The sequence below is a fragment of the Emys orbicularis genome, chromosome 1 (genome assembly GCF_028017835.1).
Source record: "Emys orbicularis isolate rEmyOrb1 chromosome 1, rEmyOrb1.hap1, whole genome shotgun sequence".
Classification (NCBI taxonomy): Eukaryota; Metazoa; Chordata; order Testudines; family Emydidae; genus Emys; species Emys orbicularis.
The window spans coordinates 318,044,975-318,069,573 of NC_088683.1; the positions used below are offsets into that span (position 1 = coordinate 318,044,975).

The window sequence follows — 24,599 nt, forward strand, 5'->3', positions numbered from 1 at the left end:
TGCTTGTGTTGTGTATGCAAGTCTAATACGCATCTGTCACATAATACGAAGGGGAAATATAGGCAAGAGAAGCACATAGACAGTCTTCTTTCTTTCATGAAGAGTAAAGTGAGACATGAGGCATTCTCTTGTTAAATGCAAAACGTAAAATTTAGTAGAATTTCCCATGTTACGTGAAACTATTTCCAACTAAATAGCATCATCTTCTATGTTGGTTAGTGCAGCCTGTGAAAGAGACCCTTCAAAATGTGAGAGGTATGGTCAAATCTAGGGAAACAGTGTTGGAGTGGCTTGGATAAAATATATTGAGCAAGTAACATTCAAAATGGCTGGTTACCAAAACAGAGAATGTGGCAATACTGATTAGAGCTGGTCAGACTTTCTTTGACAAAACTTCTTTCTGTTCAAAAATGCTGTTTTATTTTAAACACATCTGTGTAACATTTTTATCAGTTTAGAAGAAAAGAGCATGGGGGGGGGGGTTCACAGATCCAGGAATGTCGAGAGAGAGAGAGAGACATCCTCAGATTCCAACCACCCACCCCCACCCCAGAATAACTAATAATTTGGTGATTAGGGCACTCACCTGGGTTACTGGAGACATGTGCTCTGCTTGATTTGGAGTAGGGACTTGAACCTGGGTCTTCCATGTCTAACATATGTCCTAACCACCAGGCTATGGAGTCAACAGCAAATGACTAACTGTAGCAAAACATCTTACAGAATACAAAGAAAGCATAGGAAATATTACAGATATGGAGGTTGTTAACTGAGACAAAACTGGGAAGTTTTTATTTGTGATCACTGAGGAACCCATGCACAGTTTAGGATTGAGGCAGGTATGTTCCTGAGCACTGCAATGGCATATGTCAGATGATTCTTTCACAAGGGTTGGCAGCTGGAGATCAGAAATGTGAAATCTGTTCTGCCACAGTAGGATTAGGATTATTATTACAAATGATTTCTGGTTTTCTTGATATTGGGCAAAGGAAGAGAACCAAAACAGGTATTGTGTGTGAGCAGGGTAAGATCATTGATACCTTTCAGAAATATATAGTGCATATCTGGACATTGGGGTATGCGTTAGTTACAAATGGGTGTGTTGAAAGATCAAGTAATAAAGATGTATGCGATCTCTGCAGAATGACAATCTAAGAGTGACACAATTCACAAACATAATACTTTGAATTTAAAAGATCCTATATAAATTATATTTTAGTAAAATATGACTGTCTGACATTGTTTCACTAATTTGAAAATGAACAAGGAAGGACTTTGAAGATTATGAGCAAAATAAGAATCAGTGGTGATTGTGGATAGATATTTGGTTGTGTGTGTGTTCTCCCTGTGTGCTGTTCCAGCTCTGTACAGACAGTTGGCACAGCAGACCTTGAGCGAACTGCCCAGTGACCACAAGATCTGTTAAGGTACGAAGGCACCCAGCCAGGTTTATTGTCAATGAAGCACGGTAATAGCACCTGGCAGACTCTACGAGGATACTAAGACATGTATGCCTGTGACAACGGACGCAGCTCAGTCAGTGGCAGGACTTTCCACTGCCCCCTAGGCTGGCCAAAGATACTCCCTCTGAAATAAATCTTAATACCCTGATATAAACAAGTTACATACTATCCTCTTGACCTTCTCTTTTAGGAGGGTCAGTGTGTTTCTGTTATTATTGGGAGGTGTTTTTGTACTATCCTGGATATCAGGATGTTCTGTTATCACTTGATATCGGGATGTATTTGCGTGAATACTCGGGTACTTAACACTTCTTAGGAATGTGTATTTCTGCAATATCAGCCCTGTTCTTGCCAGATTCTGTGAGCAGGCCCTGCCTCATACCAGGCCTCTGATACAAGGGTTTATGTCTCAGGCTGTCTTCCTACTACACTGATATGTGTAATTTGTTATCGAGGATTCACAAAGACCTTGCATCCGAAGAAGTGGGTTGTAGCCCACGAAAGCTTATGCTCTAATAAATTTGTTAGTCTCTAAGGTGCCACAAGTACTCCTGTTCTTTTTGCGGATACAGACTAACACGGCTGCTACTCTGAAACCTATCTAAAGACCTTGCTGTTAGATACGAGGCACTTCTGGAATAATGCATAGATTTTTACCATCCAAACAGCATCCTCTTGTTGGCTGAATCTACCGATAATTTTGGATTTGAAAGGGTTTGGAAGTCTCTCTTGTTGGTTGTTGAGTTGAAATTCAGCATAGGTTTCACTCATCCTGTCTATTGTATGAAGTTGTTGCTTTGTAAATGAGTCTTTATCCCGGTTTGGACAATGAAGGAGGATTTCTTCCTTTGAGAGAGAGCTTGGCTTTAGATTGGACTTCATGTATGAAGGAGGATCTGCAATCAAGGCATGCTTCTAAGCAGGAGATAATGTTTTTTAAAGCATTTGCTACTAAGAGAGTTTGGTACACAGCTGATTTACATGGTATTCCTGCTTTTCATGATGAGAACCTACTTGTTTTTCTAGTAAGATCAAATCGGGTGTCTTAAAAAACGTGAGCTTGCATTTGTAGATGATTTGATTGCTGCATGTGATAAAACTATAGGTCTTTTTGTCCCAAGCATGCATCAGTGTGTTCATTTGAGACAGGAAGGGGTGGAATGGTGGATGCTAAGTAAGGACTAAAAGGGAACTAAGTGCAACCATAGCAATTGCTTATCAGAAAGCATTTTAAACTAGCTGAAATCTCTCTGATATTCCCCATTTATCCTATTTATTTCTGGTGATTAGGGATAACTGCCCCTTTGAAAATGTCATCATTTCAAGCAAGAGCTGCCACTGATTCACTAGTGCAGTCTGCAGCACTGTCTCCTAGAGAAGATGATGCCATCTCCATTCTACTGCAGTCCAGTACAACTTCAGTTCTGGAAAGAGAAGGTTACAGAGCAGTGATGTTTAACTGACATAGCAAAATCTTATTAGCTGCATTAGGAATTAGTAACATGGAACAAATTATTTCTAGTCTTTAAAGTTAAAATTGTACTCCATTAGGGGTAATGATCTATCGATTGCCCTGCAGGCATTGCTAGTGTGGCGAAGGTCTTTTGCAATAGTAAAAGGTACCAGCCTAAGGCTTACGATAAAGTGGCTTACCAACAACCATAGATATCCTTGATCCTCCTCATTGCTTATCTATATTATACTGCTGTTGCTGAAAACAAATAACATGTCTTTAATTACTACATGCTAATTTTTTGTGAGCTTTGGCAACAGGAAAAAAGCCGGGGTACCAATGTAAACATTTCTGGTTTCCCATTATTTGCGTGATTATGAAGTTACTGACACCATACTGCAATCTTAGGAACTCTGTATCTCTCATCTTGTCTGTAAATACAAATAATGCACATTGGAAAACATAATCCCAACTATACATATTAAATGATGGGGCCTAAATTAGCTGTTACCACTCAAGAAAGAGATCTTGGAGTCATTGTGGATAGTTCTCTGAAAACATCCACTCAATGTGCAGCCACAGTCAAAAAAGCGAACAGAATGTTGGGAATCATTAAGAAAGGGATAGGTAATAAAACAGAAAATATCATATTGCCTCTATATAAATCCATGGTGTGCCCACATCTTGAATACTGCGTGCAGATGTGCTTGCCCCATTTCAAAAAAATAATAATATTGGAATCGGAAAAGGTTCAGAAAAGGGCAAAAAAATGATTAGGGGTATGGAATGGCTGCCATATGAGGAGAGATTAATAAAACTTTTCAGCTTGGAAAAGAGATGACTATGGGGGGATATGATAGAAGTCTTTAAAATCATGACGGGTGTGGAGAAAATAAATAAGGAAGTGTTATTTACTCCTTTTCCTAACACAAGAACTAGGGGTCACCAAATGAAATTAATAGGTAGCAGGTTTAAAACAAACTAAAGGAAGTATTTTTTTCACAGAACACACAGTCAACCTGTGGAATTCCTTGACAGGATGTTGTGAAGGCCGAGACTATAACAGGGTTCAAAAAAGAACTAGATAAGTTCATGGAGGTTAGGTCCATCAATGGCTATTAGCCAGGATAGGCAGGGATGGTGTCCCTACCCTCTTTGTGACAGAAGCTGGGAATGGGCAACAGGGGATGGATCACTTCATGGTTACCTGTTGTGTTCATTCCCTCTGGGGCACCTGGCATTGGCCACTGTTGGAAGACATAATACTGGGCTAGATGGACCTTTGGTTTGACCCAGTATGGCTGTTCTTGTGTTCTTAAGATAGGAATTTACACCACTGAGCTATCATCTGGATCTCTCCTCTTTCTCTCAATGTGATAATTGGTAATATTGTTCAGATGTCTTGAACCTCGTAGGCTAATGCTCCTTGCTACAATGGAACTCAAAGAACCACAGTCAGTATGTATACTGCTCATATTTTGTGGTTGTCTGTTCTGTTCATCATTTTGCAGTTTTCTTGGTGGTATAATATATAACATTTTTATTGCTAGATATTCTTGCTGAAATCTATTATCTGGCATTCTGCAATTGGAACTGAGTTTTGTAGTAATACATAAGTGTTGACTCCCTTTTTCTTTGTATTGTTGTGCATAGAATCAGCATTTATACCCAAACTGTCTTGATCCTTCATCAGTCTATATCAGACAATGGTGAATGGAAATAATAGCGCTTTGCCAAACATTCTAAGTCCCATCTGAACGTACTCTGAAATCACCTCTTACTACTTCTCTGTTCTCCTTTGGTTGAGCCTGGCCCAGTGGCCAAGAGAGTCAAGAGGCCTTTTTTTCCTCTGTGTGGGTGGGGCTCTGTTCCTGTAGTACTCTCTGATTTGGTTGAGGGGGACAAAAAGAAAACCAGGAAAAATTCATGCGGTTGTATTTTGTAACTTATGAAGCCTATATGAATCACTGTGCAGTTAGGAAAGGATGATGCTGTGTACAGAAGGGGGGGAGGGGGGTTGCTTGTTTTTCCCTTCTCCTTTGGCTGAAATTCCATTAACATCTCAATCTAAGTGGAAAATATTTTTTTTCTAATCATTTTTTAGTGTAGTTTACCTAGCCCTATACCCTCCCCAATACTGCTGCAGCTGACTTAGTCCTTATGTATGGAAGTGGCCAATCTGGGGTGATTAATTCCATTATTTAGTGGAAACTGTTAGCTTACATTACAGCTTAGTTTTCTAAGTGGGGATGTGGCAGCAGAATCATGTATATAAACTTTGAAACAAAGTCAAGACCTATTAATCTCAGTGTCTGTCTGGCAAGCAGAGGCTTAGTAGTACGATAGTGTTAAATTCCTCAGTGGAAACTTAGAGAAGATCTACACTACCAGTTAAGTTGATCTAACTTACACCGCTTGGGGGTGTGGAACCCCCCCTCCCACCGAGTGATGCAAGTTTTGCGCTGTCTATACCAGTGCTATGTCAGCGGGAACTTACACTTTTCACTGAGATGGAGCAATTATGCCAACAGGAGAGCGCACTCCCGTTGGTATAGCACATCTTCACCAGACACGCTACATTGGTGCAGGTGCACTGATGTAGTGCCGCGGTGTAGACATGCCCTTACTCTTTTTATCTAGTACTATTACAATATTTGAAGACAAAAGTTGCCGGACACTGGTGTGTGCAGCAGAGGCACCTATCCCACATGCTTGCCTTTCCAGGCCACAGTCTAGCATATAAAAATCTCTGCATGTACTCATATAAACCCATAAGCAATGTGAAACTTGACAAACCTTGCCTGTAGGTTCACAATGATACTTGTACACGGGGAAAATATGGTCATTTAAACAAACTTCAGGGCCTGTGAATGAATCATTTCAGAGAGGGGGAAAAAGTTATACCAAAGCAGTTTTGAACTGAACTTTGAATAGTTTGCGCAGCAAAAGGAAAGAGAAGGAGGAGGAGAAGGATTTCAATTATCTAGGCCAAGGGCAGGAGAGAAGAAGCTTTGTGAAGGTGATGTGCTCAGTCTCCAGTTGATCATGTGTAAGTCTGTCTCATGGAGGAGTAAGCACTTTGTTTGACCTTCCTGGCCCTATTCGGGCTAGATGTGATGGCTTCTCCATAGGATAATATTCTCTGGGAGTGAGTAGAACATTCAGCCATATGACTGGGGGCAGGGGGAATTAACCTTTCTAATTTTCTACTGTTCCTTGATTATCCAGATACCTAAGTTGTGGGCACTTCACTGTGCTTCTTCTTACACCAAGTCTTAGACATTTCTCCACCCTTTTATTCTCGTCCCACATGTTTCTTCATACACTATTAGGTTGTTTGTCATATTTATTTATGATTTTTCTTGACATTTTTATACTTCCCCAGGACTGCAGTTGAAGGATTAGCAGGAACATTGTCCTACACCCACCCCAAATATCAGTTCAGTAGGAAGAAATAACATTGATATGATAAGTATCAAAGGGGTAGCCGTGTTAGTCTGGATCTGTAAAAGCAGCAAAGAGTCCTGTGGCACCTTATAGACTAACAGACGTATAGGAGCATGAGCTTTTGTGGGTGAATACCCACTTCTTCGGATATGATAGAGGTCTATACAATCATGACTGGTGTGGAGAAAATAAATAAGAAACATAACACAAGAACTAGGGGTCACCAAATGAAATTAATAGGCAGCAGGTTTAAAACAAACGAAAGGAAATAATTTTTTTTCCCCACACAATGTATGGTCAATCTGAGGAACTCCTTGCCAGAGGATGCTATGAAGGCCAAGATTATAACAGGGTTAAAAAAAGATAAGTTTATGGAGGATAGGTCCATCAATGGCTGTTAGCAAGGGTGGGCAGGGATGGTTTTCCGTGCCTCTGTTTGCCAGAAGCTGGGAATGGGCAACAGGGGATGGATCACTGGATGATTACCTGTTCTGTTCATTTCCTCCGGGGCACCTGGCATTGGCCACTGTTGGAAGACAGACCTTTGGTCTGATCCAGTATGGCCGTTCTTATGTTCTTATTGACAGGCACTTGATTTCCTATTCTCTTCCTTAGTACGCATCTCCTCCTGGTCTTCTCACTTACACTTTGGCTGAGGTGAAGTACATAGGAGCTATGAGCACCTTAATGAGAGCTCTAATAATGGTGGAGTGAGTGCAGAACTTCTGCTTCTCTCTTACTATGGAAGCACTAGTAAAAAATACATAGTTATAAATTACTTCACCAAATTTAAGACTTCTTAACTCTTCATCGGACAACTGAATTTTTCTATGCAAATTTTCAAGATAAAAATACTCAGATTTTAGAGGAAATATTTTAAAATACTCCCACATTAAAAGTTTGTCCTGTAAGTCTAACTTTTTGGATGTTTAGAATCTAAAAATCAATAAGACATATGAACACAATAATTCACACACAAATTAGGTCTCATAACATCTTGAGCATTTATATTGTAATGCAAAACCCTAAGTCCAGCCCCATATGTTACCTATGTACCCACAATGCAATCAATTCACATATGTAGGTAATAAATATATGATGGATTTTGTTGAGGTCAGAGTTAAGGTTTTACATCAGTCTGAGATGGAAAAATGTTGTGTCTGCATTGTATTCCTTTACATGTTAGAAGTGGAAGGAAGTTTCTTATATGTGATGAAGAATGTCAGTGCAGGTATTAATATATGTAGTAGGGAGAGAGCCTGAGACATAAGCCCTTGTATTAGGGGCCTGAGATGAGGCAGGACCTGCTCACAAAATCTGGCAAGAACAGTCCTGATAATGCCGAAATACACATTCCTAAGAAGTGCTAAGCACAGAGTACTCATGCAAGCACATCCCGATATCAAGGATAGTACAAAAACATTCCCCAAGGATAACAGAAACACACTGACCCCTCCTAAAAGATAAGGTCAGGAGGACAGTACATAACTTGTTTTTATCAGGGTATAAAGATGTATCTCAGTGGGAGTATCTTTGGCCAGCTTAGGGAGCAGTGGAAAGTCCTGCCATTGACTGAGCTGCGTCTATTGTCATGGGCATGCATGTTTTAGTATCCCTGTAGGGTCTGCCAAGTGTTAATACCGTGTTTTGTCAACAATAATCCTGACTGGGTGCCTTCGTACCTTAATGGATCTTGTCATTGGGCGGTTCGCTTGAGGTCTGCCATGCCAGCAGTCTGCGCAGAGCTGGGACAGCACACAGGGAGAGCACGCGTGCACACACAACAGAACATCTAACAACAATATACAGTAAGGAAAGTTCTCTTAACTAGATATTTGCTTGCCTTTAAGGGAGTGTATGTGAGGGATTTGCACTTGTCAAGCGAACTAGACTGTATTCTAATAGTTTTGGGTGATGAGATCCATCTGTATTAGTGGTTTGCATAGCACCTATTAACAGAGCCGTTCCTTGGGTATGGCAATTCGGGGAGACTGCCCTGGGCCCCACACTTTGGAGGGCCCCACTCTTCGATAAAATCAAGAGGAGGCGGTGGGGAGGTGAGGCGGGAGGCAGGCGGGGGGGGCGAGGAAGAGCCCCCCTACCAGGACCTCCCCCTTCCTCCAGCGCCTCCTGCCCACCGGTGGGCCCCACCGATCAGCGCCTCCCCCTCCTTCTCAGCACCTACCACCTGTCGCGGATCAGATGTTTTGTGGCATCAGGATGCGCTGGGAGTAAGGGGAGAGGAGCGAGGGCACAGCATGCTTGGGGAAGGGGGAGCAACTGGGTGGGAAAGAGGCAGGGCGGGGGCAGGGCAGGAAGAGGTGGGGCGGGGCAGAATGGGGGTGGGAAGAAGCAGGGCGGGGTGGGGCCTTGGGGAAAGCGATAGAGTGGAGGCGGGGCCTTGTCGGAGTCAGGGGGAGCATCCCCTGGCAGATTAGAAATTCTGCGCCTATGTCCCAGGCCCTGCACTCCCCTAGTGACGGCCCGTCCTATTAATGTAGTATCTAAACACATTTCCTTCCTCATTGATCAGCCGGTGTGGATGTGTATTCAAAGTATATACTATACACTTACAGATTTTTTTTTTCCAGTATGCATCGTTAGTGGCATTAATTCCATAAAAAACAAAGAATTTGACACATTATATTACCTTATGTTTTAAATCTTGACCTAAAGAACTTGTTTGTGTTTGACATTCGCAGAAGGTTTTTGGACCTGCTTTTGATGTAAATATATTAGTGTGAAGTTTCTCTCATAGTTTCTAGTGGAAATACAATTGAAAAATTTACCCTGGTGTATTACTGGTTTCAGCTAGCCATTACCTTTTTAGAACAGAGCAAATGCATTCCGCATTTCCGCTCATCACTGGTACAAGGTCTCCTCATGGCTCCTCCAGACACTTCCCTAGTAACTCATCAATTCCTCCTCCTACCCACTCCAGTAGCTTGAGGTCCTGAAAATTGTTGGGATAGCCACTAGAAATAAACATGATTACATCCCTTGTTGATAGATATGGTACAGTGGATTATTTGTGCTCGATTCTCCTTCTTTCTTGTCTGAACTACGTCACAGATGCCATTGATTGACTACAAAGATAAATGATATACCTATATGCAGTGTGTTTTGGCCAGTGATACCAAAAAGCTTGTTTGTTTCTCTTAAACAATTTGGAAGGAACCTGTGGGGAGGAAGACGGGGAGACAGTCCTGATGTACAAATCAATTAGTGGATCAGTTTCTCTTAAATTAAGAAAGTGAAGTGACGCTGTCATGTGAACTCAGTGCACACATTGCTGCAGACTCTTCTAATCCTATCTGGGCTAAAAAGCCTAAATCTTTTTTTTTTTTTTTTTTTTTTTAAACTCTGTGAAGTGTCTGATGATGAAATTTGTTGCCATTATGACTGTAATCCCTCCACTTTCATGCACATATATTCTATCCATCCTCAGGCCAAGAACCATTTTGCAGGCGTAAATGCAAGAGCCGTGTGGGTGTATATAAACTCTAACCTGAACAGCTTGCTGTGTTCTCAAGTGGGAGGGTAATTTCGCCCCTTCATTGATTTTACTGATGTCTCTTATGAGCAAATAGTGCCATTTCCCCCAACCTGTGATGAATTACATGTGCTACAGGGTGGGTTGTTGCTCACCAGAGAATTAAGCAGGAGCAACAACCTTGCTTCACTTTCCTCAAACCTTTCATGAGTGACGGACACCTGCAGCATATCATATAATCTAAACATTTTGAGATATAAAAGCAGTCTTCTGGTATGTTCTCCTATAAAACACAGCTTAGACTGATAGAAAAACACTCACAATGGAGCGGGATCATTTACAGAAAAACAATGGATTATAATTTGCTAAAATCTTCAAAAGTAAACTGTAAATTTTACATGGTCTCTGTGCCATGAAATCTTTCTGTTCCATGTACCTACAGTAAACATAATATTTATGAGTCAGGGTTAAATACAAAAACTGCAGTATTGTATTCACTGTAGAGTGGCAAAAGCGTGGATTTGAATGGGGCCCTCTGTACAGATTCAATAAATTCTTCCCTCTCCCATAAAACTTCTTAAGGGGAATAAATATAAGCATGGGTTAAATGTTTGTGCTTTCTGTGCTGTTTTTGCAACATTTCTTTGCTAGTTTCCTTAACTGCTAACTTGTATAGTTTCTTTGTCTTTTAGAATGTCGGGTAGTGAAATCTACTTCCTATACCAAAATAGCTTCAACATCACGTAGGAGCACCACCAAGAGCCCGGGTCCATCTAGACGCAGCAAGTCTCCTGCCTCTACCAGCTCAGGTAAAGCAAAGAAGAAATGTTTCCTACTAGCAAAAACAAATGCTTTTGAATACAGTTGGTAGTGTTAAAATCTCTGGGGGGGGGGGGAGGTTGCAAGATACTGTACATATACAATAATTTACACTAAAATGTCATGTTTTGTATCAGACAGTTACCTCGGTTTCTGAGAGACAATGTTTATTTCCCAATCTAAATTGTAGAAAAATACCTGTATTGCAAAATCTTAAATAGCACAACATGGTAACTATGTCTGAGAGTCAGGGTTACTGCAGTAATGCACTGAATGTACTGTGACAAAAACTTGGATCTTCATGGAGCCCTCTGTACAGACTCAATAGATTCTTCCCCCTCCCATGAATGGGAGAAGAGAAAAGGGCAAAGTAGAAGAGGGTACATGAAGCAGCTATGAAATGAAACTGAGGTAAAGAGACTGAGGAGGGTTGGAGCAAACAGCCAATCAACCCAGGGTCGAGAAAGTCCAGTCAAAACTATAAACATTGCTCTGAATGTCTGAAGGTACCTGAGTTGGCTGCTTTCATAGCTGCTCCTATCAGCTGGAGTCTCTAGCTGTTTCTTTTCCAACAACATGTAGGGAGGCAGGGCATCCCTATATCCCAGTGCTCCCAGAATGGGGGAGGTCTCCTTTGCACAAGTTTAGAGGTTTTTGGGGGAGGGGTGGCCTTGCTGGGCCCCATTTTATTCCATCCCCCCAATGCAGCAGTCCCTGGTTTGTGCTGTTTCTGCAGCTATACTACTGGCTGGAGTGTCTGGCTGGTGTTCCTCTCTGCAGTTTTTCCCCAAGAGAAAAGTAAGTAATTGGTTACCTTTCAGTGGTGACCAGTGAATATGCAATTAACAGTTCTTAATAGTTGACATGCAGATATTGTGTACAACATAGGGTTGCCATCTCTGACTGAAGCTATTCTGGGAAAAAAATAATTTTTCAACGTGACGTAATGTCATTTTCTTAAAATACCCTATTAAAATCTCCCGGATTGCTTTCAGTTCTCACCGGGAGAGGGATGCCAATTCCAGGAGACTCCAGGCCAATCCCGGAGGGTTGGCAACCCTATCCGAAGAGGACACATGAGATGCAACCTACAAATAAAGCCATACAGTAATTCCTCACTTAACGTTGTAGTTATGTTCCTGATAAATGCGACTTTAAGTGAAACGATGTTAAGCGAATCCAATTTCCCCATAAGAATTAATGTAAATAGCGGGGGTTCAAGGGAATTTTTTTTTTTTTTTTTTTTGCTAGACAAAAGGCATTATATACATTTTAAACAATTTTAAACAAGCAATTTAATACAGGTATTAAACAGGCTGGCAGCCCCCGTACAGCTCCCCTACGCGCCCCCCCCCCAGCACCTCCTGCCTGCGGCAATCAGCTGGTTTGCGGCGTTCAGGAGGAGGGGGGAGGCTGCGCGCTGCGTCCTCGCTCCTCCCCCCAGCCTCCTGAACGCCGCAAACCAGCTGATTGCCACGGGCAGGGGGAGCAGGGGGAAGGCGCTGATCTGCGGGGTCCGCCGGCGGGCAGGAGGCGCTTGAGGGAGATATAGGAGGGCTGCCAGCCGTGGACAAAGCAGACGGCCAAATGACGTTATAGCGGAGCATTGCACAACTTTAAACAAGCATGTTCTGTAATGGAGCAGGGACGTAACATCAAAACAACGTTAAGCGAGAGGACATTAAGTGGGGAGTTACTGTACCTTATTATACCTTAAAAACCTTTTGAAAATTAAAATGATGAGCATTTCTTGCTATGTGTATAGTGTGAAAAATATTTATTAGTATATAGTGTATTTTATCTCTAAAGGTCCCAGATTGCTTAAACAAACTATATATAGGGATTAGTTTATTCACTGATGAAACCTGTTTAACATATACACCTGCCAGATAGCCTAGTTTGGCTGGGAGAGTCTGAGGGTTTGAACACCTTTCCCAGTGAACTATGTGGTCAGCTTAGGTCCAAGGAATATGATACCATAACAGCAGCAGAAGTAGAGGAATCCTGCAAAGAGGTAATGAGGAGAAGTATTGATATAGGGAGTAGAATTAAATAATTTTTATAGGGGATAATTATGTATTCAGACAGTGTAAGGAACAGTTTTTGAAAGCCTAGGCATGCAAAACCCAACAGGATGGATTTGTTCTTTGATCCTGAACATAAATTGAGTACGGTGCAATTTATAGGTGTGGAGAATAGAGTTAAATCAGACTTTAAAAAGTGAGGGCCTGTTAGCTGTCGTATTGGCTCTGCATTGACATTAAGGCTATGCTTATGGATGGAATTAGCTTAATGTATACTGCATTTATGTGTTCATCAACATTTCTGTGCAAAGTCACCATTCTTCTGTGCACAAATTAGGTATATAGAGATCCCTCTGGCAGACCCCAAATCTGTGGTGTATTTGGAAAAAATATTCTGGCAACATTTTTGACATGTTGGCAAATATGTTAACACAGTATGGTTTTGGACATGAGGTTAATAGCAGGGTTGGCCAGAAAGCAAGAATTCTGTATTGTGAAAGAATTAAAACTTTTGCAATTTATTTTTGTTCCAATGCGGAACAAAAATGAGACTTGTGAAGTTTTGAGACACAGACCAACCCACTCCAAAATAGCCAATAGCCCAGTGGTTAGGGCACTTATTTGAGATGTGGGAGACAGAGGTTCAAGTCCCTGTTCTGCCTAATTTGGTGTCTGGGTCTTCCACATACTAGGTGACCTCCCCAATGGATGGGATGGAGAGTCCTGCTTTCTTTTCTGTTCCAACTGTTCCACTTTGTATAAATAATTAAATATTCATTAAGATAGAGAGTGAGACACTGATGATTTAAATGACACACAGAAAAGAATGTTAAGGTTGCAAAGTCAAGCACTCAAAAATTAGGAAATGTACCCTTAAATGTACCCTATTTCAGCAATGTCCCAGGACACGATTAATATACACATCTTTTGTCTGCCAAGCTCTCAATTGCTGAAATGTACAACCTCCTTTTACAACCCACAGGATTTCATCTAACACTATTAAAAGACAATGAGGGGGAAATTGCCTCTAATTTCCCTATTGATGTTCTTCCACACTTATTAATTCCTTTCATATTGTCTCTGTAGCAATAATTCAGACACTTAGCCAAATCAGAAAAAAACTATCACACCTTCTGGACACAAATTCATGGAGGATAGATCCATCAATGGCTATTAGCCAGGATGGACAGGGATGGTGTCCCTAGCCTTGTTTGCTAGAAGCTGGGAATGCGTGGCGGGGTGAATCACTTGATGATTACCCGTTCTGTCCATTCCCTCTGGGGCACCTGGCATTGGCCACTGTTGGAAGACAGGATACGGGGCTACATGGACCTTTGGTCTGATCTAATATTGCCATTCTTATGTTCTAAATCTCTGATGTGGTGCAAATCTGCTCTCTTACATTGTATGAGCTGTGCACCAGGAATTAAGGACCAGATCATTTCTGCCTGAGTGAATTGCTACAATGTCCAGTAGCTCACAACCTCTTAAGTCACCATTTGGGTGCTGCAGAATGGGTAAAACACAATGTTAACACAGGCCACCTCTCTCCACCCAAATCAGCAATCCCCATATCATGGTGTACTCCTTGCTCCTCCAAACTTCTGTATTCTTCTTCAAGTAGGTGCAGCCATGTATCCTACTTAGGTGTATGTCTGTCCTGCATACCCAAGCAGAGAACTTTATTTAGCAATAGCCGGTGGGGTGGCACTCCCACCCTGCAGCTCTGGCTCCTCCCTTGGCCATATAAGGGCAGCACTATCCCAGCCTCCTCAGTTCCTTCTTACTGCCCAGGGCTAGAGTCGGAGCTCTGTGGTATTCTTGACCTTGCGCTTTCTGTCTCAGTTTCTGAGAAAAACCATTGAGGACTTACTATTTGATGGCTGGGTTTTGTTTTCAGAAAAACCAATGAAATCCTGCGTTCTTTAAAAGACTCCTGAGCTACTTGACATGCTTTGGGAGTGTATACTCTAGCCATGAAAAGATGCCACTATAGCGGTCAGCAGCAATACCGTCTGCAGCATTTTTTTTAGTCAGTCTTCCCTTCCCAAAGTAGTCGTCCTGCTGTCTTACAGGATCTGTGGCTCTTTCTGGAGGTCCTATAGTTCTGGGTTTAACCAGCTGGCTCATCCCCACTACTCCCCTGGCATCCAGCAAGTTGGAATGGGGTTGGTGAATGAGACTGGAGACTGTTGGGAAAGAAAGGATGGTTTCTTTAGGCAATTGAATGCCATCCTGGATAATTGGCTCCTATTTTTGCCTCTGCCACAGAGTTCCCATGTGATGCTGGGCAATTTGCTTAAACAAAACTTTTCACAGGTGACTAATTATGGGTTCTTCATTATCTGGGGGCCCAACATAAAATCTGTAGTCTGATTTACAGAAGGGCTGAGCTCACACCTTCAGCTGAAATCAGTGAGAGCTATGTTCTGAACACAAATAGTGCTATAAAATGGTAAGTTCTCATAAAAATCCAGTCCTCAGCATCTCAAATCAGGCACCCAAATTAGTGAAGACTTTTGACCTTAATCTCTGCGTGCCTCAATTCCCATCTGTGTAAATTGGAATAATACCACCTAACCTCAAGGGGTCTTGTGAAGTTAAATCATTAATGTTTGTGAAGCATTCAGATGCTACAGTACCGAGTGCCACAGAATAGCCCATAAGAAAATTAATACTTGTACAGTAACTCCCCTCTTAATGTCCTCTCGCTTAACGTTGTTTCAATCTTGCGTCCCTGCTCAATTACAGAACATGCTCCATTTAAAGTTGTGCAATGCTTCACTATAACGTCGTGTGGCTGCCTGCTTTATATCCACAGCCCCCCCATCAGCTCCCCTAGGCCCCCCATCAGCTCCCCTAGGCCCCCCCCGTGCCTCCCACCCTTCAGCAGACCTTGCGGATCAATGCCTTCCCCCTTCTCCCCCCCACCTCCTGCCCGCGGCAATCAGCTGGCTTGTGGCATTCAGGAGGGAGAGGGGAGGAGCGAGGACTCAGTGCGCAGGCTCCCCCTCCCTCCCCTGCCTCCCGAACGCCGCAAGCCAGCTGATTGCCATGGGCAGGAGGCAGGGGAGGGAGCGGGGAGCCTGCGCGCCGAGTCCTTGCTCCTGCCTCCTCCCTCCTGCCCCGGAACGTCGCAAGCCAGCTGATTGCCACGGGCAGGAGGGAGGGGGGAGGAGCGAGGACGCAGCGTGCGGAGTAAAGGGGGGGAAGAAGAGGTGGGTTAAGGGTGGGGGCTTGGGGGAAGGCATGGCGTGGGCGGAACGAGGGTTGAGTTCCCCGCACCTGGTGCTTGCAGAGTAGGGGAAGCTGCTACTGCGCAACGTGCTTCTCCTAGCCTACGGCACCTTCAGCCTCCTTGCCTGCCTCATTGTCTCCAGTGCCAGTGGGCTGTGCCTGTTTGGGGTAAGGCGGGGGCACCTTCCAACTATAGTACTGTACTGTATGGCAAAAAAAAAAATTCCCTGGAACCTACTCCCCACCCCCCCATTTACATTCATTCTTATGGGGAAATTGGATTCACTTAACATTGTTTCACTTAGTCGCATTTTTAAGGAACATAACTACAACGTTAAGTGAGGAGTTACTGTATTCAGAGTATGGTTTGATTGGTGTGCAGTAAGTAAGGCACAAAGCTATACATTGAACAAAAGGATAAAATGAAATATAGGATAGCTGCTCATTCAGTGAGCACTGCCCATCCTGTGTAGTGAATGAGGCAGAGGTCCTGTGCGGGGGAAAAACTGTGGGATCATCTGAAATAGGAAATGCCAGATTTAAGGTTGCCTGTGAAATCCTAACTTTGCAAATTTAACGTTCTTTTAATGTAGTGTTTTCATGTGTCATTTCCCAGATTTTCAAAAAAAAGCAAACAGAAAAAACCTGACATTTCTTCATGTGGAACCATTTTGACTCGCATGTGGTTTAACAACAAGGTTGGAAACTTTAGAATCCACAGCACAGATCTCTGCCACTTGAGCTAACAGAGTAACTGATAGAGATTGACAACCCACTATGCTATGTGAGCCAGCCGCCAGGGGGAGAGGAGGCAGACTTTTAGCCATCAGATTTCATGGCAGTGGAATGTAGAGACTCAAGCACCCTGGGTTTTATTCTAGGTTCAGAGGGAAGTGTATCATAGTGATTACAGACCATTCTGCTCCATTTCCTACAAGCCCTGCCCCCCTTGTGCCCCCATTCTGATACTAGGTCGGGGTGGGCAAACTTTTTGACTCGAGGGCCACATCTGGGTATGGAAATTGTATGGCGGGCCATGAATGCTCACAAAATTGGGGGTTGGGGTACAGGGGGGGGTAAGGGCTCTGGCTGGGGATGTGGGCTCTGGGGTGGGGCTGGGGATGAGGGTTTGGGGGTGCAGGAGGGTGCTCCGGGCTGGGACCGAGGGGTTAGGAGCGTGCGAGGGGGATCAGGGCTGGGGCAGGGGGTTGGGGCATGGGAGGTAGTCAGGGGTGCAGGCTCTGGGGGGGCGCTTACCTCAAGCAGCTCCTAGAAGCAACGGCATGTCCCGCCTCCAGCTCCTACATGGAGGCGCAGCCAGGTGGCTCTGCGCGCTGCACCGTCCACAGGCGCCACCACTGCAGCTCTGGCGCTTGGGGTGGGGGCAGCATGCGGACCCCCCTGGCTGCCCCTATGTGTAGGAGCTGGAGGGGGGACATGCCGCTGCTTCTGGGAGCCGAGCAGAGCGGGGCAAGCCCCCAACCCCACTCCCCAGCAGGAGCTTGAGGGCGGGATTAAAACCTCTGGAGGGCCGGATGTGGCCCCTGGGCCGTAGTTTGCCCACCCCTGTACTAGGTAGACATCTTGCCAATTTTCACATCCCTGTCCCAAAGCATGGGGATAAAGCTTCTCAATGAAACATTTATAGGAATATTAATGTGGGAACATGTCATTTTTCCCTAACTCATTTTGATAAATGGCCGCATCGTTTTCGCTGAAACTTTCCAAAACGATTCAGCCCAAGTTAGACAGTTGGCATGGAAAATTTCAGTCTAAACCATTAAAGTTATAAAGCAAATAAAAACAGGATCTTATGATGGAAAGTTTTAAGCAATGCTATTTGCACCACCTATAATTAGGAAGTGATTTCCATAGGAGCAGTCAAATTGGAGTACTGAGCAAAATGGGTAAAGTTTTCTTTATATTTTTAATGGGAAAGAGTTATGTTTTCATTAGGTTGTCCTGACAGAGCCATGTTTTGTTATTTGCTGTTCTTTATTTTTTTTAAGTAGCTTCTAAATTATAATGCCTTGCATTTGACCTTTAGCAGAATTAATTGCTTGTCTGTTTTACCTCTGCCCCTATTGTCTCTGTAAATAGGATATAATAAGAAATACCAGAGACTTGAATTTGAAACATTATTTAAAAAACAAAGCCCATCAAAGTACAATAATTATTTGCAACTACCTTGTACAAAATCTCCGACAATAAAAATGTGCTGGGTTTGTATTATTATTTTTTTTTTTAACAAATGTTTCAATTAGTACAGCAAATAGCAATTAAGCTATTCTTGGAAACATATTCATGAACTATCTTAAAAAATAAATTTCTATCTTATAGTCTTCCTCGGTCACTAGACTTGTATGTACATTCATTTTGGAGGGAAAAAATCATAAAAACAGGAGCGCACACTTTCTTTTTCAGCTGTAAGTTTGGAGAAGTAAATTTTGCAGGGGTTTAGAAGAGAGAGGTCACCCATAAAGTAATAAAAATGCACCGTAGAGCTGCTGCCTCATTGCCACCATCCTCTCTGAGACAAGGAATTTTACAACTGCTTAAGACATGATTAAAAAGTCTGCTCATGGTATGTGGGTATGCTTTTTAATGCAAATTGAAGCAAGTGCTCCTTCAGCTTCATGATGAGTCACACAAATTAAAACAACCAAAAATTGCACTTTGATTTTCACAGGAATTACAGAAAGTTTTCTAAGTACAAACTTCTGTATTTTTTTTTTCAGTTTTTCAGTCGCAAGTGGTGTAATAAAATCCAGTGTAACTTAGATGGTACCTATATCCTCTGTGAAGAGGACAAGGTTCATAAAGAATTTATACAGTGTATTATATTATCTAGTGGTGTGTGTTTAAAAAAAATTGTTCCAGCAAAGGAATCATATGCCAAGTTTTAAACCAGTCCCAGTTTAAATTTGTATATATCTGTAAACAAAATAGGGCTGAAGCATACACAAATAGGATTTTAATGAGTGCTGTCTTGTACTGTATCAGAGGAGAGGTGGCTATGTTCCATTGCAAAAAGGTACATTTTCATTTGCTTTGAGATTTCATTCTTTGCCATCCAAGAGACCACTCTTCTTCAACCACCTTGGTCAGGTATATCTCAAGAAGGCCTTTTAGGTCCCCAAGGCAGGGACTTGACAAATCAGATTGTCTTTAGTGGGGTGACATATTTATATCCACACTATTATGTTTAGCTAACATTTTTTTCATAAATGTGCTGAAGCACAACTCTCCCTGCAACCAGGGGTAGAAGCCTATAGACGTAGTGAAGTAATCCTGCACTCTTAGGGATATCCAGATCAGTTTTTACTTCAATCCTGGGTTCTTACAATTTCTTACTTATACTGATGGTATTCAGCATTTATCCTGAAGATACATTTATATAACATCTATATACATAATAAAATCAAGGCTTAAAATGCAGAAATAGAGACATTTAGACTGGGATTTTCAAAGGAGCCTAAGGGAGTTAGGTGCCCAGATACTATGGAAACTAAGACAGAGTTGGCTTTTAACTTCAGAAATCCCAGCCATAATCTGTTAACCAGACTGATTTATTCAAATTTCCAATTAGGCAAAATACCTGAAAAGATAGATTGTTCCTATTTTCTCAATAGCTGGTCACTAGGTTTAGCTAATTTTTACTTGACACACTACATGGAGTTGGCAGCCAAAATTCATAGATACCTGATGAACTCTGGTAAAAAGCAGAGAGGAAACAAGGGCCAATTAGTCGTCATTTATAGCAAAATATCAATGCAGAAAAATATCACTTTTTGACTCCACCCTATACGTGTAGTATACTGCGCACATCCTTATGCTTTGGGACTGACTGTGATCCATTTCTGGGATTTGTGGATTTAAAAATCCCCATGGACACTCAGGAGCCTGGAATTATATTCCCTGAGGAGGGATCCTATCTTTTGATGGGCTGAGACTGATCGTTACCACTGACATTCCTAGTCTATTGACAAAAACACTGCAATAATAGTCTGTCTTCACAGCTCCCTCACCCTGAGAAAAGTGTTTTTATATCGAGATAGCTGGCTTGATGAAAAATCCTAGTAGAGACAAGACACAGGTAGTTTTTACCTCTGTAACTAGTCAAAATAAACCTGATACTGATCCGGGGGTTGGCCTTGACTAGCTACATCAAGGGCCAGGTCTACACTAACCCCCCCACTTCGGACTAAGGTACGCAAATTCAGCTACGTTAATAACGTAGCTGAATTCGAAGTACCTTAGTCCGAAGTTACCGCGGTCCAGACGCGGCAGGAAGGCTCCCCCGTCGATGCTGCGTACTCCGCTCGCCGAGCTGGAGTACCAGCGTCGAAGGCGAGCGCTTCCGGGATCGATCCGGGGCACTTCCGGGATCGATCCGGGGCACTTCCGGGATCGATCCGGGATCGATTTATCGCGTCTTAACCAGACGCGATAAATCGAACTCAGAAAGCCGATTGCTTACATCCGGACCCGGATGTAAGTGAAGACGTACCCTACGTAAAAATTACAGTGCCTTGTCTCCATCTAGGATATTGCATGGAGATAGCTTATTTGATGTAAACACCTCATCATTTTGTAGTGAAGGCAAAGCCTAATAGACCTACACACAATGAAAATACAATAACAGAAGGGGAAAAAACACAAGGTACATTTTGTTCCTTAACTACTTTAAAATGATGTAATCTCTGAGAGAGAAAGTGTTTGTGAGGAAGGAGAGCAACAAATTGCAGGCGTTAGCAGAACGATAGGTTCATGGCTATGCTACATGAACTATACATGTTATTGAGACAATTGTAAAAAAATGTTTAAACTTAGACTGGTATATATTTAAGATGTGAATGTGTAATCTATTCTGTTCTGGAAAAAGTCTCACATAGCACCTTTCTCTTCCTCTTCTCTCACACTCTTTTTGTGTTTAGCAAACCTGATCAGTAAGCACAAAATAATCAGCCAAACAAACATGTTTTACAGTGTACAAGATGTTCAGACCTCAATAGGCAAGCTTTATAAATAGAGTATGATTTTTGGTTCAGTATGCTGGCAATACCAGGTACTCAAGAGAGCACTTAACAACTTTAAGTCTTATTCATTTTTCTTTTTTAATTAAAAAGGTACAGTTTTTTAAAATGAATTATTTGCTGCACTGTGCAGGCAAACTCCTATTTTATTTACAATATTATCCCTTGTTGTTCTCAATGGTCATATTTGTGTTTATATATATAGCACCATATATGTACCGTCTTTTTATTTAGTCTTTAGAGCATGAGACCTTGCCCTGAAGACCTTACAGGGTTAATCAGGCATAACACAGCAAGAGCTGACAATAAGCAAAGCGTTTCACATCTACGCATGAGCATACATATACTCAACACAGCCAAAATCATTTAATAGTTTATTACAGTTTATTTAGCTATTGATATGTATTTTAGCATGTTAAATTTTAAACAAATAAACCTTGATTCTTCTTTAAAGAGTGTCCCCCTGGGTGCTCCACTATAGGTGTTCGTGCCCCCCTGCGCTTGTAATCAGAGATTTGTGGTAGCAGTGCCTGGTTGGGTCATACATGCGCGGTCACCATCTTGCGCTGCCTCAGGCAGTTATCTGGCACTGCATGACCAAACCCCACTCAGTTCCTTCTCTACTACCTTTGGCTTGAGTCAGAGCATTTAGCAGCGCCTCTGTGCCTAGTCTTATTAGCATTGTTTTCATTAGTTAACTTAACAAAAACCAAGTGTAGTTAATTCTTTTCTCCCTATTTAATTTCTTTTCCCTCCAAAAAACATTTTTCCCCCCTCGGACTAGAAGTTTAGGTTTTCATTATTAACCATTAGAGTAGAGTCTTGGGTTTCCCCTTATGGGGGAAGAAACACTCCTCTGAGGGGAATGCCCAGTTTTAAACACTGTCTCACACGCAGACTTTCAATACCTGTGTCAGACTAGCACTCACAGTGTGTTTGCTGCCTCAGCGAGAGACACAGACCTCAAAAGCGCTCACACTGCCACAACCTAAAAGCCTGGACCATAAAGGTGAGAGACTTACAACTTAAACTCCTCCTGATGGAGAAGTCTCTCTGGCTGGCATCTGAGCCTGAAGCTATGGATCCCCCCTGCATGGGCCAACTGCAGCCTCTGACAGAGGCCCTTCCTCCATGGCTCAGACTAAAGACCCCTCCGCCAAGAAGGTTGCAAAAAAGCAGGCTACAACTTCCCCAGCTTGAGAATCTGCCAAGAAATGGCATTCTCCAAGCTGGCAAACTCCATCAATACAGACCTCACTGGCCTTCTCCACAACTGAAGTAGTGGCACCATCCGGGCAGTAAGGGAAAACCAAAACCCCATGCCTCAGCACCAGCAGAGTCAACTAGACACTTGGCACTGAACGGCTCTGCATCGCTGCAAACCACGGCACCATCTTTTGCCGGCATAACACAATCAGTGCACGTAACGACACCGACAACCACGCCGCAACTGTCAATACCAACCGCTACACCTTCAATGGCACCGATATTACCAGCACTGCATCAATTCCTGCATCAGAATGACCTAACTGTCACCTCAACACCAGAATCTCCTATTCTCACCACTGATGTCACTTGGGCACGGTCAGTACCGAGCCACCTCACCCCTCCACCTCAATCTACTCCCCCATTCTCAAGTGACGAGGAGGATGTGGATGAAGGGGAAATATATTCTTCACACCATTCTTCCCCCATCTACCACTAACCAGACCTGATCCACCACCGCACAGGGGATATTATACTGGGCCCAAAGATTGACACTGGTACGGGCACCCATGCATGCCACCAATGTCTCTTCCACCACAATGGTCTTATTGGAGCCCTTCGGCAGCATGCCCCCCCAACATCACAAACCTCCCAGCCCCCCAACCCCCATGGATGAGTACACATCATTCACCCTGACCTTCGGTACTGAGACCATGTGAGCCTCCAGAAGAGGTGGCCAGAGAGGAGGAGGAGACCTCTGACCAGGAGATGGCACCAGCAGCCCACTTCTCATGATCTACCCCCGATGACACCATTATGCCCCCACCTCCCAATATGGGGGATGATTTCAAGAACTCTATAAGAGAGTTGTGAGCTTATTGGACATCTCACTCTAAGTCCAGGAGGCACAACATAAACTCCTAGACATCTTACAGACATCGACCTGTTCCAAACTCACTCTACCCATGAATGATGCGATTATGGTACCAGTTAAGTCAATTTGGCAGACCCCAGCAACAATCCCACCCAGGTGCAAGAGGTCTGGCAAAAATACTATGTGCTGGTGAAGGGAACAGAGTTCCTCTTCTCACACCTGACACCAAATTCCTTGGTGGTGGATGCAATCCTAAGGTGTAGAGTCACTGAGGAGTAGGCCTTACGGCCAAAGAGGTCAAGCCTCTTCCAGTCCGTGTTTTTGGGGTGTTGTCAGCCCCGTTCATTAACTGCATCCACCACCAAGGAATTTGGTGTCAGGTGTGAGAAGAGGAACTCTGTTCCCTCTGGAAGAGGCTTGACCTCTTTGGCCGTAAGGCCTACTCCTCAGTGACTCTACACCTTAGGATTGCCAATTATGAGGCATTACTTGCCAATATGACCACATTAATTACTCAAAGCTATCAAACTTTATTGAATTTGTTCCTGAGGAGAAGAGAGAGCAGTTCAGGTCCATCATCTCTGAAGGACAGCTTATAGCCAGGACAATATTGCAGGCTGCCCTGGACTCCGCAGACACAGCAGCGAGGTCTGCAAACACCGTGGTAGTGATGAGAAGATCATCTTGGTTACCTCTCTCTGGGTTCCCCACAGAGGTGCAATCGACAGTTAAAGATCTTCCATTTGAAGGGCCTAACCTCTGCAGCCAAAACAGACTAGTCCCTCCACACACTCAAGGACTCGAGGGTGGCGTTGAAGTCCCTGAGCATTTATACACCTAGGACCAAGAAAAGACAGGAAAAATATTATACTTCACAGAGATTCTGGTCCATGCAATACACGCAACTGCACAGACAATATGAACAACAAGGGAGGAAACAGAGATCCACGAAGAGATGACAGCCTACTATGTCTCAACAACCACCCTGAAGGCAGCAATTTTGAGACTTTGGTTGAGGGCCCGAGACCCGCACATCTTTTAGCACTGGAACCACCTACCATCTCTCAGCCATTTGGAGGTCGCCTGACTCCCTTTTACCCAGTCTGGCATCCATCACAACAGCCTGATGGGTACTAGAGATAATCAAGACGAGATAATCCATCCCATTTATCTCCATCCCCCCTACAACTGTCCCTCTTCAGGGACCCCTCTCATGAACATCTACTGCGACAAGAAGTAACCCACCTCATACACCTTGGGGCAGTAGAACTGATACTAACAAAACACAGAGGGAAGGGCTTCTATTCACGTTATTTCCTCACACAGAAAAAATGGGAGGATGGAGACCCGTTCTTGATTTACAGTGACTCAACAAGTTTGTGAAGACCCAACACTTCAGGATGGTCACGTTGATTGATTGCCATAAGTCCAGCACTAGAAAGGGGGGAACAGGTTCTCAGCCCTCGACCTCCAGGACACATACTTTGATATAACAGATTTGCTCTAGGAGCGGATCACTTTCAATACAAAGTTCTATCTTTCAGCCT

At 43.2% G+C, this 24,599-nt stretch overlaps 1 protein-coding gene across 7 annotated transcripts in view; it reads left to right on the forward strand.

The window, feature by feature from the left end:
• The window catches only part of DCLK1 (doublecortin like kinase 1), a 363,242-nt gene that overhangs the window by 250,563 nt on the left and 88,080 nt on the right, over positions 1-24,599 (forward strand). For 3 of the 7 annotated variants that reach the window (XM_065408366.1, XM_065408375.1, XM_065408400.1), the window contains exon 4: positions 10,549-10,665. In XM_065408366.1, coding sequence (XP_065264438.1) covers positions 10,549-10,665 — 117 coding nt within the window. Of the gene's footprint in view, positions 1-10,548; positions 10,671-22,300; positions 22,311-24,599 lie in introns of all 7 variants that reach the window. The other 4 variants (XM_065408383.1, XM_065408392.1, XM_065408408.1 and 1 more) reach the window with 2 other exon arrangements.